The sequence below is a fragment of the Fundulus heteroclitus genome, chromosome 3, assembly GCF_011125445.2.
Source record: "Fundulus heteroclitus isolate FHET01 chromosome 3, MU-UCD_Fhet_4.1, whole genome shotgun sequence".
In the NCBI taxonomy this organism is placed as follows: domain Eukaryota; kingdom Metazoa; phylum Chordata; class Actinopteri; order Cyprinodontiformes; family Fundulidae; genus Fundulus; species Fundulus heteroclitus.
The window spans coordinates 36,087,191-36,105,212 of record NC_046363.1 but is presented as its reverse complement, the minus strand read 5'-3'; the positions used below and the strand labels follow the sequence as shown (position 1 = coordinate 36,105,212).

General features: G+C 40.0%; 1 protein-coding gene across 1 annotated transcript in view; it reads right to left on the bottom strand.

Annotated features, from left to right (window-relative positions):
- LOC110366543 (meprin A subunit beta) overlaps positions 1 to 13,818 on the bottom strand; it is a 156,915-nt gene extending 143,097 nt beyond the window's left edge. The window contains exons 1-7 of the mRNA XM_036135293.1: positions 13,794 to 13,818; positions 13,685 to 13,710; positions 13,494 to 13,578; positions 13,050 to 13,167; positions 12,177 to 12,355; positions 9,764 to 9,982; positions 8,623 to 8,784 (exon numbers count right to left, since the gene is read on the bottom strand). Of these exons, the coding sequence (XP_035991186.1) occupies positions 8,623 to 8,784; positions 9,764 to 9,982; positions 12,177 to 12,355; positions 13,050 to 13,144 (655 nt within the window). The 5' untranslated portion in view covers positions 13,145 to 13,167; positions 13,494 to 13,578; positions 13,685 to 13,710; positions 13,794 to 13,818. The remainder of the gene's footprint in view (positions 1 to 8,622; positions 8,785 to 9,763; positions 9,983 to 12,176; positions 12,356 to 13,049; positions 13,168 to 13,493; positions 13,579 to 13,684; positions 13,711 to 13,793) is intronic.
- Positions 13,819 to 18,022: the final 4,204 nt, after the last annotated feature.

Genomic DNA, 18,022 nt, shown 5'->3' with positions numbered 1-18,022 from the left:
ATGTACTGTAGCCTTCTCAGACCCTAAAGATTGTTTGTGCCCCGATGTCTGTCTCAAAACAAAATAATTTCACCAAGGTAACTTACGGTGACAATAAAACATTATTGACTCTTGATTCACTGCAGTTTCTCCAGACTTTGCCACGTCTGTGACATGAACTCAGTGAACCAGTGCTGGACTTGCCAATTCAGATGTCTTCTGGACAATGACGTATGCTGGTGAAGATTCTCAGTCATCCAGGTCGTGGTCATTCCAAAAAAAGTAAAAAACAAAGTAACTGGACTTGTTTTCCGTAGTTGAAGACGTTTCGCTCCCTCTCCAGGAAGTTTCCCAATTTAAAAGGTCTAGTGTAATGATGAGTACCAAGCTTTATACTACTGCCCAAACAAAGGCCTTGTAATGGCTTAGATTACATGCAAATTAAACCGAAACAAGTCCACCCCTTATTAATGGGCTGTCGTTAAAGACATTAAGCCTGCAGATTGGACCAAAACTGGTCCACTCCTCTGTAACGAGGAGTCGTTAGGGTTGTTATTGGCTTGGGTTAAAGGAGCGATGTTTTGATCACCCATATGAGGGTGAGAATTGAGGTGATGATGAGAGTTCCAACTCTCAAAAACTAACAATACAGCTATATAATTAATTCCGGCCAATCATCCTGGTCCTGATGACAAATTAAGGGCCTGCAAAGGTCCTGTCTGGCTCTCCTGGAGTAAATGCCTGCCTCCTGGAATCTCTTCCATGCTCTTGAGACTGCTGGGAGACACAGCAAACTTTCTAGCAATGGCACATATTGCTGTGGAGTTGGACTCTCTTGTGTCTCTGCTCTGTCTTCTGTAACCCCAGTCGGTCGAGGCATATGACCGTTCATACTGAGCCCGGTTCTGCCGGAGGTTTTCCTTCCCGTTAATGGGGAGTTTTTCTTCCCACTGTCGCTTCATGCTTGCTCAGTATGAGGGATTGCAGCAAAGCCATGTACAATGCAGACGACTCTCCCTGTGGCTCTACGGTTCCCCAGGAGTGAATGCTGCTTGTCGGGACTTTGATGCAATCAACTGGTTTCCTTATATAGGACATTTTTGACCAATCTGTATAATCTGACCCAATCTGTATAATATGATTGAACTTGATTTTGTAAAGTGCCTTGAGATGACATGTTTCATGATTTGGCGCTATATAAATAAATTGAATTGAATTGACTACCTGTGTAACCTCTAAGGTTCAGGCATGGCTTCATGCTACCAGTAGTGACACTGATGGTGGACAAATGCAAAACTGCTGAAAAGCTGAAAAAATTTGAAAAAAATATCTGTGGCCTCCACCTTTGAACCCATTGCTGTTTTTGGGAGTTGCCACCTGTTGTTAATTTCATTAACACCATAACAGCTGAAACTGATCAACAACCCCCTCTGCTACTAAACCGATCAGGTCAATATTCCAGACCTTAAACTGACTTCAATAGCGTTCCGAGAGCGAGACATTTTTAGAACGTGACGTCATATCACGTGGTACGCGGTAGGACAAACTTGCGTTGTCCTCCGCTTTTTCGCTGTAAAAGAGCTGTACGTTACTCTTGGTTTTACTCGGTAAAACGACTGCTTTTGTGACTCGAGGTACGCTGATAGGCCGCATATGAAGGATGTTTTCTTCATTAATTTCCCGAAATTCAAGACTGCCAAGGAGAATTGTGTGCGCTGGGTACACTTGTGCGGTTGGCCTTCACAACAGTTCAACCCGAAAAAACATCCTGACCCGCGGGGCCCGGACGTCGGCTCGTGGAGGGGTTGTATCGTCTTTCCTCTCTCCCCTCTGTTCCCCTGACGCCCGGTGCCACCCGTGCGCCTCGCTCGAGCCGGGCTCGACCCCCTGGTCTGGGTCCCTGTCACTCACCAAAGGCGCCTCTGGCGTCGCTCGCCTGCCTCTGCCACCAATGCGCACGGTCCAGCTGGCCTGCTCGCGTCAGGTATGTAACAGTTATTTTGATTGGCAAAATATACCGATTCCTGGACGGTGATTACAAACAGAAAAAACGGCAGATGACGCCCTGAACGCCGAGCAGGAAAAAAATATCGACTTACCGTTCTATCAACTCTGCCCGTTTTCCAGTCTTTCTAAGCCCTCGACACTCAAACCATCGTTTGAGCTGAACGTTGGTATGTTGTTCGACAGTTCTACCAGTAAACTGGGCGCCTGGGACTTCTTCTTGCGATAGTTTAACAGCTGAAAAGTCGGTCATATCGTTGTATCTGTTGTACGTGTAATGGCTGGTTGCTATGAGCGCTCCCAACCTGTTTGTCCTACCTTAGCCGCATGGGGCGTTGCTCATGAGATGGTGACGTCACGTGCGCGGTACGCTATTCAATTCCTTCCTTTATTTGTTTTGAGCAGTGTAAAGAAAATATTTTTTTATTATTCTCGCAAATTCCCTAGTGGTGCGTGCTTTAGTTCTCCTTTGTTTGTGTATCATCTTGTAAGTTGTCATTTTTATTTCATAAATGTAAAACAGCAACATGTTTTACCACTAGGCTGCACAGTCGGGTTTCTGGTTTCGTGGAGCTGTTTTGTTTTTTTTTGTCAGTGGGTTGACGGCTGCCTTTGCCGTGGCTGTTTGGAGCAAGCTCTTAATGCTTCACATTGACTGATAAGCCAGCATGAACAGCTCTAATCGGTAATTAAACACGCTGGAACATGAAAATGGTAGATAAGACTGGCCATTCCACAGCCTCACAGAGTTTTGAAACTGACATTGATTAAAACCATGAGCGGAGCATACACCGGATTCTCTGGGTGAGTAACTCTCTCTTCTTATAACCGGGAACGAGGTTTTAGCGTCGAGAACAATAATTCTCCCGGAGCAAACGCTCCAAGCAGGAAGCGGGTTCATGTCATGGCCTCTGGTTCATGTTGACCGGTTCTGCTGCTTGTTAGCTGTTGAATGCATGTTAGGGCCAGATCATTCTGTAAAGAACGGAACTGAACAGGTGGACTCAGTATTCAGGCCGACAAGCGGAATATATGTTTTCAAGACGTTTTATTGCTCTCAGACTGGCAAGACAGGGACAGGCGGGCTCAATGGTCAGTATGGCAGTCCAAAAACCGGTACACAAAAAGCAGTCCAAAAACAGGCAGAAGTACAGACAGGGATAAAGCAAGCTTGGATAATCCTAAGGCAGATTTGGGTCGGTGAAACGACTAATCAATCAGATAGGGCAGGAAAAACGGGTTCAGGCTGGCTCAGAATCAGGAGGCAATTGTGTTTGCATCGACAGGTCAATCAGAAAAGAGAACGCTAGAACAAAACTCACCATGGGCTCGTAAATGAACTGGCGGAGAACTGAAGGCTGAGGCAGAACTATATAGTGGAGTGCACAGATGAAACAGAGTGAAACTAATTGATCAGAACAGGTGGAAGTGATCAAGGGTGGGGATGTGACTGTGGGAGCTGCCAGGACCAGTGGAAGGGAACAGAATCTAAACTAGGTAAATACAGAACCAGAATAACATAAGGACTAAACCTAAGATAGAAAATAAAGCAGAAACTAACAGAGCACATGATGAAAACCAGAACTAATACAGGGACAGGATAACAAAAACAGTAACAATATAAACTAATCTAAGACAGGAAAGCTAATTTAACCAAAAAAATAACATATACCAGAACAGAATCGTGACAATGCTGTCTGATAATTATATCAGCAGGGCCCTTCGAGGGCGGAGTCGACGACGAAGCACGGCCCATCGAGGGCGGAGTCAACGACGAAGCACGGCCCTTCGAGGGCGGAGTCGACGACGATGCAGGGCCCTTCGAGGGCGGAGTCGACGACGATGCAAGGCCCTTGGTGGGTGTCGACTGTGCAGTCTCCCCCTAATGCTAAAACATACACTAGCCAGGAGTTTAGCATCATGGGGTGCACAGTTTCTGTAATGTTGCTGGCACTGGAGCTGATCTGATTATTAATCAACACACCTGGTCACTCCCCACACTGCTTGCAATCGACCTCTACTGGCTTCACCTGTCTCCACCTGCATATAAGCTCTGTTCAAGTCATCCTCCAGTGCCAGAACGTCTCTACTCAAACCATTGGTAAGAGCTTCCAGCCATTCTGTCTTCTAGTTTTGCCTGTTACCCGACCTGTTATTGTTCGTTCTCTGTTTCCGAGCCTCCCTGTCCCCAGTCTGATTCTATCTGCCTGTTCGAAACCTGTCCACTTGGTTTCTGGAACAAGAACCTGCCTGCCTGTGAGTAACCGAGCTGGGAGAACCCTTGAGGACTTTGGGGTCCTGTCTGTTACCCGGATCCGGACTGTTCTGCTGCTCATCCATCCCTACCAGTCCGACTGCTGAAGCTCTGCCTACTCCCCTCCAGTTATCTGCCTCTGAGTTACCGGTTTCTGTTCTGTTCCTGCTCTGTTGGATCTCCTGCTAATAAATCCTTGTAAGCATTAGCTCCGTGTCCGGCTGAATACTGGGTTCTGTTTTAATCAATCATTACACTTTCAGGATAAATCAAGACAAACCCAACCTAAAAACAGAAACTAAACCTATGACACAATTGGTTAAATTAAGAGAATCACTAAACCAAAACAGAAACTTAAACTAGACTAATCCAGAAACAAAATAACCATAAAGACCAAACCTAAGCTATAAAACCAAACTAAGACTAAACAGAACACAAGTAAATAATAAAAACCAGAGCTAATACTAAGACTGGAGAGAGAACTAGTAATCAAATAACTAACATAAACCATAACAAAACCCAAATCGTGACAGTAGGAGATTGATGGGTGTTAGATGGATTCCTGTAAAATTAGAAAAAAAGATATAGGTAAAAAACAGGAATTTATGAAGCATGATTGATGTTAATACATGATATAGAACGTATTTTTAGATACACATGGATCACTAGACAGATTCTTGGAAAATGTATTTCAGCGATTAACCCTATTTCTCTCCTAGACATAGCTATTGGCAAAACTTTTCTGTGACTAATTGTATGTCTCATCCTGTAGACTGGTTCAGCGCTAATCATATTAGCTATCTTTGTCTCCTATATGACGCCACTAAAGTAGTTAGTACTGAGTCTATTGTTTTCTCACAAATGGTAAACGGTGAATGGCCTGCACTCATCGTGCTTTACCAGTCTGAGGACCCCAAAGTGTTTCATACTTCTGCAATCAGTCATTCACCCATTCATGCACACATTCACACGCTGACAGTGGTGAGCTACATTGTAGCCACAGTTGTCCTGGGGCAGACTGACATTACGGCGGCTGCCATGCTATCAGCACCACCTTCTGGTGGTGTTACACAACATCCTAGTTGAAGCAGAAACATCAGTAGATGTAATTTAGGGCAAGACATCAAAACATGCCAACCTTGTTTTCTTTCATTTAAAAATAAACATATCAAATTTGGAGGTCTATTCTGGAGAAAGTTACTATACTGTATATTCTGCTGAGCAGATCCACTTTCTGATCACAATCATGGATTGACAAAATGTTCCTGAATAGTTTTTTTCATCAAATTACAAAGATTGCGATATATTTCCATGTAAAAAAAGGAGCAATTGCTTGAGATATACAAATAAAACTAGTTTGGGAAAATGATAATTAGACTGTTTTTCAACCAATATTGACCTGGGGTCTGTTCTTCGTACGTCGCTAACTCAGCGACAGATTTTGAGGTGTTTTAATTAATGACTCAAATTCGGCATAACCTTCCATTAAAAGCTCGTGTTCTGCTTGGGAGAGAAACTGTGGGCGTTCTTTGGCCATGCTGAACAGCCAATAGCAGCGCTGCTGATCATTGTTTCTACTATCGATACATTTCCCCTTTTAAACAAACGCATGAACGCGCAGTTGTCTCAGATAACTCAATCCAGCGATACTAATCATAAACAACAGGTGTGTTTGAAGAACCCAATTAGCCGGATCATGATTAGCCGGATGAAATCATCTTGGATGTCTCATTTGATCTCGGATGTTTTAAGCAACGTACGAAGAACGGACCCCTGTTCTAATCCAATCCTTGTCAGGACTTTATTTTGGTTAGAGTTTGCATCTAAATTCTCACGTTTGATCTTGAGAGGATTCACAGGATTTCCCATCGGATTTCTGAATGATCTTAAGAAAAATGTGTGTTGTGTTGAGTTTGTCGTCTGACCGGACACCACACACTGTATGACAAAAACCTGTTTCATCTAGGATTTTTTATCGTTACGTGTGGTGTCTCTCAGGCTTTGAAAATCGGCCAACTATTTTAAAAATCCTGCCGTGTGAACCAGCCTTAATGTGGTTCACAAATTTTGTGAGATAAAAATGTTGGGTTTTCATGAGCTGTATGCCAAAATCATCCATATTAAGACAATGAAAGACCTGAAATATTTCAGTGAGTGTAAAATGAAACTAGAATATATGAATGTTCAAGTTTTATCATTACATTATGGAGAATAATGAACATTATCACAATATCCTAATATTTTGAGAAGGACCTGTATATGAATACCTGTAGAAGGTGAACACTATGAAAATCACAGCATTATTCAACAACATTTCTGAAATCTCTTTATAGTCTCAAATGATTATCAATAAACTTTATAACTTTGTCTGAAAATTCAAAGTTGTTAGAACTAAGGTGTCATTAATTTGACAATCGTTTTTTTTTACCGTGCTGAGCATGGAGTTTCATCCAGATTCGGGGGAGGATTTGTTATGTTCACTGGTCTTAACTGATGACAAGGTAGGCTAGTTCCATTGATCAATGGTGTGAGATCTAACATTAAGCAAAAATAGAAAAAGAAAATACAATGTCACTGAAATAATCATTTTAACATATCTCCACTTTCCCTACACTCCCACCTATTGAATGACAAGAGTCATGAGATCCAGAAAGCAAATTGTTGCACTTTGAAGTTAAAATGTGAGAGGTGTTTGAGCCATCCCTGAACAATCTAAACATGCACTTTTGACTATTAACCTTACACTGTAATCCCCCCCCCCCCAACCTATTGGCAAAATGTTCTCTGTGAGTGTAAAACATTAACTAATATATCAGAGACTTAATATTTTATACCCCAAGAACGTTGACAGGTTTTGTAGATAAGAAAAAACAAGTTATTGCAATATTATCAGGGTAATTTGCAACAGTGTCATCATTACAGCATATAACCTACCTTCAAAGTTAAACATGAAAATGGCGCTACCTCCCTTGAGGAACTCTCTGGTTTGCAACTCTTCTACGTTTGTAAATCTCCTGTACCCCCAGAGAGGTCCACCATAGACTGTTTCATTTTTGTCATTAAAAACTGGAGATCCATTTTCCCTCGGATTGCTCCAGGCAAGGATACCTGTTTATATGACACAAAGATGAATTCAGAATAAATATTTGATTTAATTTTCCTAACTCAGTTTCTTTACAATGTCGAAATCTTGTTTTAGACTCACCACTAGCTGTCACTTGAGTTCTAACAGAAATGAAAGTTTGTTGCTTTGACATTTGCTGTTGCTTGTTAGGGGTTTGATCCAGCAACTGGAAAATCATTTGTCTTTGGAGGCAAGGCCACTGCAGTTGGTCGTCGAATTCACCAGACAAGAGCTGCACATACATTCCAACATTTGGTTTGTCAAGTATAACAGCTACACGGTACGCATAGCCGTCTTTAGAGTATTGTCGTGGGCTGTAGATTCTGGTTCCAGAGCTGCTTGTGTTCAAACGATTCTCCAGGTCATCGATCTGTATGAAAACATGTGGACACTCTGTCTCTGAGAGATTGATGTCATCGACAGAGAAGCCTCCTGTAGAGTTTCCTGCTCCTTTGCGAGCTTCAAAAACAACCTGGAATGGCTTGGTGGCATTCAAAGAAACATGGTGGAGCTTCCACTGAGATGTTGGTGGACCTGGAGTAAGAATTTTTAATTTATTTAGTTGGAAAATTTCAATATTACATGATGTAAAAGTGGAAATGAATGTAGTACACAACTAACAGATAAATGATAACATGAATGGTTCAGTTGTTGTTAATAATTGTACATTACCAGTAATCTGCCCCATGAGACGAGGAGTTCCTGTGGTGTACTGTTCATCTTCAAACTCTCTTATCCAGATATTAAGTTCGTCTGACTCATTTCCACTGTGGAAATAGTAGAACTGTAGACACTGGACATTACATCCCCTTTTCAGCTTCACTACCTCAGTTTCCAGTTTGGCCGAATCTCCCTCCTGACCTGATGCTGTGCTTGCATGGATGAAGTGCCCCTTTTGTTGAGCTGCAGTGGTGTTATGGAAACCTAAAGGAAGTTGTTATTTTGTCATGTTTTGGGCTATAATAAATATGAGTAAAGAACAAACAAACATAGTGTTCATAGTTTTCAATCTTCTGTGTTCATTTACATGTTGTGTAGGCATGTAAGAGGTTGTTTGTGGGGGATCTGAGGTGGGTGTTGGAAGGGGGGATGGGGGGGGGGGGGGTTATAAATTAAATCACCTATAAATATGACTAAGAATCTAATGTGTTTTTTATAGACACTGATTAAAAATATCAGGGGGGAAATTGCACAAATTACCAAATCATAGAATCATATTTTTTATTATCATTAATAAGAAAATAAAAATAGGAAAATGTACCATTATCTCCACTTCCACTTGGTAGATTGGTGTGGTCAGAGCTTGGATCCCCATCAATGTCTGTAACCACTTCCCAGTCACTACCATTTGTTGAACAGCGGTTCATATTGCACATTGTTCCATTAGAAAAGCCACAGAAGATCTTAAAAGCAACAGTTTCATCTGAAAAAGTGAAAGGTTATGTGCGTCAATGTATGGTTTTGATTTTAATTAGTGGTCCGCCAATGCCATTTTTTGGTCGCGATACCGATACCCGATACCTGGCTGGGCAGTATTGCCCGATACCGATACCATATTGATACCATCTGTTTGAAATTGATAGGTGTGTGTATATATGAAGAACTGCATAGTTCTTAGGGTAGTATAACTTTTTATTGCCTACCTGGAATGGGTGACAATAGTTGAATAAACTTTTGGCTCTCAAATGCCAAAATAGTGTAACTTTCATGAACTTATAAAACATGTATAATACCAATCGGGAGAGAGAAGGTTGCGTTCAAGTGACATACAAAGATTAAAATGGTATTGGTGCCCTATTTGTTGGTACTCGCCGATACCGATACCACCATTTTAGTGCTGGATTGGGGCCCCATCCGATACTGGTATCGGTATCGGTGCAACACTAATTTTAATATAATATTTTCTTGTAATTCTGAAAATATTTGATGATGGTGGTTAGGTAAACAATATAACATTATTAAAATAATTACACTAAATTAAACGTTAAAAAATTAAACAGAAACAATGTTCGTTCTAAGAGCTGTTCATAGTGTGTCATGAAAAGCAAAAATTGTGAACGGTATAATTCAAATAAGTTAAGTTTCTATATCTTAGTAAGTGAAACATAGGGGTTAAGACCAGTCTAAAGTGGTCAATTTCATTCCATATGATAAAACTAAACCAATAGTTTAAAAAGTAAAAAAGTATGAATTTATTGGTATCAACAAGCATTTAGGTCAGTCCTAAGTGACTTAAAGGGCACTAAACAAATTAATTATCAATCAAAGGTTGTATCAAACATATATGGAATGTTTGGTGATAAGAATAGTGCTACCTTAGGCCAAGGACAAAAAGTAAATATACAAATTTTTTATTATTTCAACATTTTCTCCATATTGTTCAACAGTCTATAAGCACTCACTGCAGCTGTAGAGGAGGTTCAGCTCTTTAGCATCCGTAGGACTCATCTCAAGCCTTTGACCGATCACATCTTGGAATTTAGGGTCTATGGTAATAATTGTTGAGCCATCGCCATTGGTGAACGCATCCTTTCCATAGTGCATCACTGACATGTAGTCATATGGGGTGCCATGGACGGTGCTCTCATTGCTGGCAACCTTTCTGAAATTATGCTCTTTATCTAGGTGACACAGAAAACACTACACTTAAAAAATTTACTGAGAAGTGTTTGTTAAAAAGCATAACTCATTTATAGTTTAGAGAGACTGAACATAGCTGTCTATATTCAGTTTGTAACAGAAAAACAGGAGATATGAAATGTCTAAGGGCATGACTGAAAATAGTGTACAGACATTTACAGTGCTGTAAAAAAACATATTTACCCCCTTTCAGATTTCTTTCAGGTTTTTTTCTTGTTTTTCTTTGGTCACACTTTTCATGTACTTTAACTAATTTAGAGTTCAGTCACACAGATGTGTTAAGCAACAGCGCACTAATTTAATTAATTTGCATTCTAGCTTATGCTGTTTTAGAAGGCAGCCATATGGAGCTGGTAGGGTATTGTTAGGGAATAAAGACACTATGGTATATGTTCACTGTCACAGTTATGGTTCTGTTTTAGTTTGTCACAGTTTTTTTTTTTTGTTTTGGTTTTGTCTTGCACTTTGCTCTATTTACTCAGTTTATCATTCAGTAGTCAGCCAGACCCTGCCATCTTCCTGTTAACTCCCCAGTCAGTTCAGTCACCTGCCCAGACCATTCCCACTTGTTTTCCCTAATTAAGTTCCAACTCAGCTCACCTGTTCACTTGCCTTAATATACCTGCCTCACTTACTCACTGCCAGATCATCATATCGTCATCCTTGCACTCGTGATTCTGCCACCGTGTTTTTCTGCCTGTCTCCGTGCTCCACCAGCTTGGACTCAATACCAGTGAAATCTGCATCTCCTGGTTTGTTTTTTGCCTTTTTTCATGAAACTCCTTTTTACATAACTCTGTGTCCGGCTGAATTTCGGGTTCACCAGCAACAACCGTTACAATCACAATCTACTCCATTTACTTTGGGAAAGTTTACATATGCTAAATGTAGGGTGACATTGGAGCAGGAGGAAGGGAGTTTGACTTGGATTGCCAGTTAAAACCCTCCTCCATTTGTCTCAGCCTTGAGCAAGACACTTGACCCCTGTCGCCTGCTATTAGTGGTCAGAGGGTCCTGTGGCACCGATTGTATGCTACAATGTAGCTCACCACTGTCATCAGGATGTGAATGTGTGCGTGAATGGGTTAATGAATGAATGTAGTGTAAAGCCCTTAGGGTTGTCAGACTTCATAAAAAGCTATACAAGAATAGGGTATTTTGCATTTAAAATCCAGCTATGTGCTGTTTTCCTATTTCCTATATAATTCAGTTAATAAGTAACATTATTGTTTACCATTTTATAAAGTTTTAATTTAGTGTGCAAATATTTTAGCTAATACCACCTTTGGTGGGAATGACCTGATATATTTGTTAGCTGTTATGTATTGGCTGTCTTATAACCCATACAGAAACCATACAGAAGCATAGTAACCCTTCTGTGATTTTGACAGCAAAATATATATATAAAAAAAGATCCATAGTGTGAAACACAGACATTTATACCCCTCAATGGTACCCTGACTGCCATTAGGTATCGGGATTAAATCATTAGACCTATTGTTATAGGCAGTCTGAGTTTGCATCTTAGACTATTCAGGAGCTCAGTGAAGCCCTGGTTATTTTCTTGGAGAAGTCATGACGAAAAGAGAATGCCCTGAAGTTGTCAGGCATGCATATAAGCATGTGGGGACTATACAAACTACCAATCACCGCTTTGAGGTTCCGCAATGACATTGCAGAAAATTGGATTAGCCCTACCCCATCAGTTTTTCAGTTTCACTTTTTCTGTGGCTTCATCTTAATTTCTCTGGGTCGATAATTTTCATTTTCATGAAATGATATGACATCTGTTGTTTCCAAAAGATTACCCAATCCATATCAGTATGGATATCCTGCATAATGTATTTTCCAAAAAGATCTGATGTGTTTTCAGATTGTTCCTTGAATTTTTAGCAGTGTATATTTTTAGCGTTAAGGTCTAAAACTTCATGAATCCAGAATTATTTTTGAATTAAATTATAAAGCCCTATATAAAGGAACATTACAAACCCTTTAAAACAACACAGAGTGGTGCTAGCCATTGAGGTGCCCTGTGTGCAAATGTTGAATGGAAACTGAATGTTTAGCCCAGCATAACTAACTGATTGATATACTTTCATACCTTATGCATTTTACAAAAACAAAACAACTGTAAAAATATTTCAATATATAAAGAAAATCTAATATCTGTTATACCTGTCATGATGTTGGCATATACAATTTGTACATAATTATCTCTGTCGAATCGAGACTGTTCATGGTAGAAGCCAAGAGCATGAAGAATCTCATGCTCAACAATGCCAATGTATTCACAGCCAGCACCAATAGAGAGGTCCTGTCCATTGGCGAATACTCTACCAATATATGACCAACACCTAGAATAGAAAATACACCAATCAGAACCTTCAAATAAATAAAGTATATAAAAACCATGAACGGTTTTGAAATTGTGAAAATAGTATTTATACAATGTGTGTTAATAATTCAAAACAAGACCCCATCCAAAATTTCCTAAATCACTCCAGTCAGTGCAGTCTTTAATATCTAGGGTCATATCTGATCCTAAGCTGTCAAAATATTTTAAATTTAAAGCAAATCATTAATCTTAAATTGCTTTAAAAGCCTGAATAACAGAAAGATAGGATTATGTCTTTTCACAAAAAATAACTAGATTACAGCAACATATCTTCAAACCAGGACAACATTTCATTTACAAATTGCATTGCAAGATGAACTAATTATTTTCTGCTTTCAAAAGAAAATACTCAAAATCTAAAATATAAACAAAGCATTCATGTCTGACCCATAGATCCATGGATCAGACATGGATCCTCATATCTTTCATGGATCCAATCATATCCATAAAAGGTACAGGAGAGAATTAGACAGTCTAACAGTTCAAAGGTCAGATTGTGATAAACACTGCTGATTTAATATTATTTATTTACATTAATGTGTTTTAGGGTATGAAATATTATTATATTTCTGAGTCCTCATGTTTACATTAACAGCATAATGTTTTTATCAGTATGTTTTGTTCAAAATAAGAAGAAAACATAGAGAACCTACCCATTTAACTTTTGGATCTTTAGGTAATAGTCCTCAGAATCACGGGGTTTGAAATCGATGCATGACTTCACTCTGAACTGGTCAAAGGCTCTCATGATGACTCCTTTGGCGTTCAAGTCTTTCATTTCAAAATCAATTTAAAAGCAATGAAACAGAAAATATGTGACATGATATTATTCTTTGTGTAGCTCTGAGCTTTAAATCATGGGAATATTCATATGAAAAATTTAAGCAGAAATTTATTTAATCTGAATCACTTTCAATTGTCTTTCCTTCACATAAAAATGTTGGCAAGAGCCGCTTTTAAACTGGCATTTACTGAGTTGCACAACCTGATTTTAGAAGTGAACCGGTTTATGCTAGAGTGTTTCCTTAAAAAATGGAGCTATTAAAATGCAAAAACATGGTTTGAAAAGATTTCTTTCATAGAATAAAAGTACGTACCCAGGCCACTATCCAAGACGTAGGAAATTGGGGATGTCCATAGATTGTTACCAGGTAGAATGGTGCTCCTTTGAAGGTTTGGAGGCTGAATAAAATGTGCATGAGACATTTTTATAGAAGAAAAAACTGGCGTGCATAAATGTTGTACTAAAAATACCACCTTAATTATCTGCTTGTGGTACCAAACTTACTTCACGGATATCATCAAGCGTTAAATCTAAGGGCAGGAAGTTAGTGGTTATAAATGAGAAACGATCTAATCACAAATCTATTTAAAAGAATAAAGAAATTTAAATTTACCCTCCGTGATGTTGTCATGTTCATCAACATCTAAAAAAAATAAATAACATTATTCCTTAGAGGTTCAAATTAGTTCCTCAAAAAGAAAAAAAAAATCTGCCAAGATATGAAAGAAAACGCATAGAGCACTTACCAACTATCTCCATCTCTACCTGATATTGCAAAATTGAAAAATTTAATTAAAACTGACAATTTATATGAAAGCTTGATATATGTTAAAGATTTTGTTCCCAGACAAACGTGTTAAAAATATATTACATGTGTTCACTATTAAAAGTAAACACTGAAAACTCAATAAATAACAAGTAACAAGTAATATATGCCGTGTGAGTTTGCAGTCTTGAAGTTGGAGTTAAAGTATTATAGAGTCTGGTTAGCACCAGCGAAGAACGGATAATTACGTTGGGCTTTTAAAATGCAGCTCTCCAAATTAGCTGTTATGCTTATTCATTGTTTTATTGTTTAAGATTTTGGTTAAGATTTTCTAATGAGCTTTAGGACCAAAGGAGATATGGGTTAACCTTTACTTTTACAATGCGATTTAACAGGTCTGTGTGACACAGACTTGGTACAGAAAAAGAGACTTTTTCAGTTGGTGTTCTCACAACCTAATAAGTTATCTTTTTGTAATTTTGTACAGTGGTAAAACTATACTGATTTCTTGTCCAATATTTTCACAGTTTGGTTACACAGAATTTTTAATGGTTTTGGTGTCATTGTGTTAGTCTGTGACCAAGTTGTTGAACAGTAACTGACATGTAACACGGCCATAGCATCCATTTACTTATACTTTATTTCAAATAAAACAGATGAGGTTGTCTTATGATGACAGAAGATGTAATATGCATGATACTATCAAATTCAACAAATCTGAACAAAATTACTTACTGTAGGGAGGGAGACTGCTGATGACACTGCCAAGTTCAGCAGAAGAAAAACACATCTCTCCAGTCTCATTGTGGGTTCTGGATTATATTTAAATAATGGATTTAGATCTAACTCTGTCAAGTTAAACTTTAAGCCACTTGCCTCTGTGTGTCCTAATGATCAACCGCTCTAATCTCCGTCTTCATTCAGAATGAGATTCTAAACAACGTGAGAACAGTGTTAAGCTCCAACCACAACACAAAAATGTTGTATTGTTTTTACATAATCATTCTCGGACATGCATTAGTCATTGTCAGTCTGCATAACTCGTTACTGGTATGTCAGATATGACGGCATGTGCTTGTTTTCTCAAACATAAATCTAGCTTGGGTTCAGCCAGTGACGTACAGTCAGGGGAGGCAAGTGAGGCCAGGCAAAGAAAATATATAATAATATAATATAAATTTTGATTCACTTAGTCATTTGTAATAAGTTTTTTTCTATCTAATTTCCTCATTTTTGATCAGATTCTCTTTAAAATCGCAGACTTTTCGCTATTTTCAAATCCTTGGTGGCGCTTGATAGCGAAGCCGGTGAGGCCGCAGCGAGCTTGGCCTCCCCTGAGATTGCACAATCCCATGTTTACTGCGCTGGCTTCCATTCTGTGAATGCATCTTTCTGTCTCTAGATTGTAAATTCAATTGTTCAAACAGTTAAGAACTGATTTTCCATATTTTAATGTATGTGGATTACGAATTGTGTTTTGGTCATCAAACTGTGTGCAGGTAACATGTTTACGTGCTGCTGGGCGATCAGAAACGGCAAAGAACGGGTTGTAGGTGAGGCCAGCAGTTCCTTGGCCTCTAGGCAGGGGGCGCTCAAGGAGCACCGCTCCTGATCCCAAAACTGTAGAGTTACAGCAAGTTATGGATGTTTTATTCATAGACACAATATAAGAGTAGACCCCGCATTGACTGTCGCGGCGCAGGAATTACGGCCGCCATCTTGGGGCGGTCGACCTGCTACCCTCAAGCTGAACACACTAATGATACCTTAGCACTGTGCGGCGTATTTTTGTTTAAATCGACGGACTATTGACTTCAGGGCTCGAGGGATAACTTTTCACAAGATTAAAATATATTGTTTATATAAGAATGTGATTTTTCTATGTAATGAAGAGCTTCATTACTGTTTCTATGACACTTAAAATGTAGTTTTACAATATTGTTTATGAATAAAGTGCACTGTGATTTAAAGTATTTTATTTTCAGTTGTGATGGTTTGTGCAGTTCTTCTCAGCTGGCACTGATGACCTGTCAACAAACCAAACCATTGATTACTGTTTAGAATTGTGGCTGCTCCTGTGACCTGTTTGCCAAGTTTGGACAATAAAAACCAAGTGGGTGCACCTTTTCTCTGCCTCAAGTCTCCTGCTTCAGCCAGCCTCTAAGGGCCATTCTAACAAGTGGTGTCAGGAGTTTGTGTCGGATTCATAAAGTGGAGCTAAGGATGACAAAAGAAAGAGAAAAGAAGAAGCACGACCAACAGGTGGAGCCTGATGATGGAGCCAAACCACCCAGTGATCCAGGGGGCTTCACAGCCAGTAACCCAGAGAAGATTGAGGAGCTGACAGAGTTGGTTAAGTCACTCATTCGGTCTCAAGCAGCAAGAGATCAGCAGATGGAAAAAGATGCCTCCCGTCAAGAACAAAGATGGAAGAGTATGCAGCACCAGTTTCAGCAGATGCAGCTACAAGTACATGAGATGAAGCAAGACCCTAGAGGTGAGCAGCAAGAGTCTGGAGCGGAGCGGCCTCAAGATGACAGTGATGATCCAGTTGAGGGGATAAGCCAACGAGTCAATCACGTCAGACCTGAGAGGGACCTCAGCATGCACAGAGAACCTAAACTGCATCCTCTTTCACCTAATGATGACATTGAACATTTTTTGACTACTTTTGAAAGAATGGCTCAAGTCTGTCGATGGCCAAGAGATGAATGGGCTATCCGGCTTATTCCCCTACTGACTGGTAAGGCACGAAGTGCTTATGTCTTAATGGATATTGAAGATTCAGAAGACTATGAAAAAGTGAAGGCGGCCATCTTGCAAAAATATGAGATTACAGCTGAAACCTATCGTCGACGTTTCCGTTCTATGGACATTCTTCCTGGGGAGACGCCACGGGAGCTTTATGTGCGCCTCAAGGACATGTTTTCCAAGTGGATTAAACCAGACAAGGCAACTGTGAAAGAAATTTCTGAGACGGTGATCTTGGAACAATTTCTGCTAATGGTCAACCCTGAACTGGAAGTGTGGCTTCGTGAGCATGACCCTAAGACAGCAGAGAAGGCGGCACAACTAGCAGAGGTCTTCACAGCTGCGAGAAAAGGGACAAAACATGGAACCTTTGGACGGGACATCAACTTTGCCCATAGAAGTAAGTCCTCTGGGGATGGACGGGGTTTTGGTCAGATTGAGAACAAGGTATTCTCTAGCAGTAGGCAGAATAACTCTAAGTACAAACCTGATGCAGCTAAGAATTCCCCTTTTCGTGCAGTTAAGCGCGATACAAGATGTTATTTATGTAATGGACTGGGTCACACTCAGTATTTTTGCCCCCTTACTAATCAGTCTAAGCCATCCCTGTTTTGCACTGTGCCCAGGCCAACTAGACATGTTTTTCAGGATGCTGCTCATACTGCACCAGTTTTAGTTAATGGTAAGCGTGAAATAGCGTTGCTAGATACGGGTGGATTTCAGACCGTTGTTTTGTCCTCCTTAATACCTAGAGAGAGGTGGACTGGGGAGCAGTCTCATATAAGCTGCATTCATGGGGATAAACATGTATATCCAATGGCTGACGTATATCTGACTGTGGGAGGGCACACATTTTTCATGTCAGTAGCTCTTGCCTCAAAGTTGCCGTACACAGTTATTCTGGGTAATGATGTCCCCATTATTGCAGATCTCATCCAACAGGCAGGACTACATCCTCACAGAGAGCAGTCAGTGACACACACAGAAAATGCTGCCCAACTAGAAGTAAGGGATGCCCTATTGGCCCAATCTGTAGAGGCTCAGTCTAAAGCAAGATCTACAGGGTACAGCATGGTGACCACAAGGGCACAGAGTGTACAAAATGTCTTGAGGGAGTTACCATTTTTTGAGGAAGAATGGGAAACAGGGCCTGTTAAACAATCTAAATCTAGAGCTCAGAGAAGAAGAGAGAAGATGAGAGGCTTAGCCAGGCAACCAGATGACGTTTTGATACCATCTCAACTGCTAGATGTTAACCTTCCAGTAAATGTGGGTGAACTTCAGCGGCAGGATCCAACTTTAAAATGTTGGTTTGACAAGGTGAC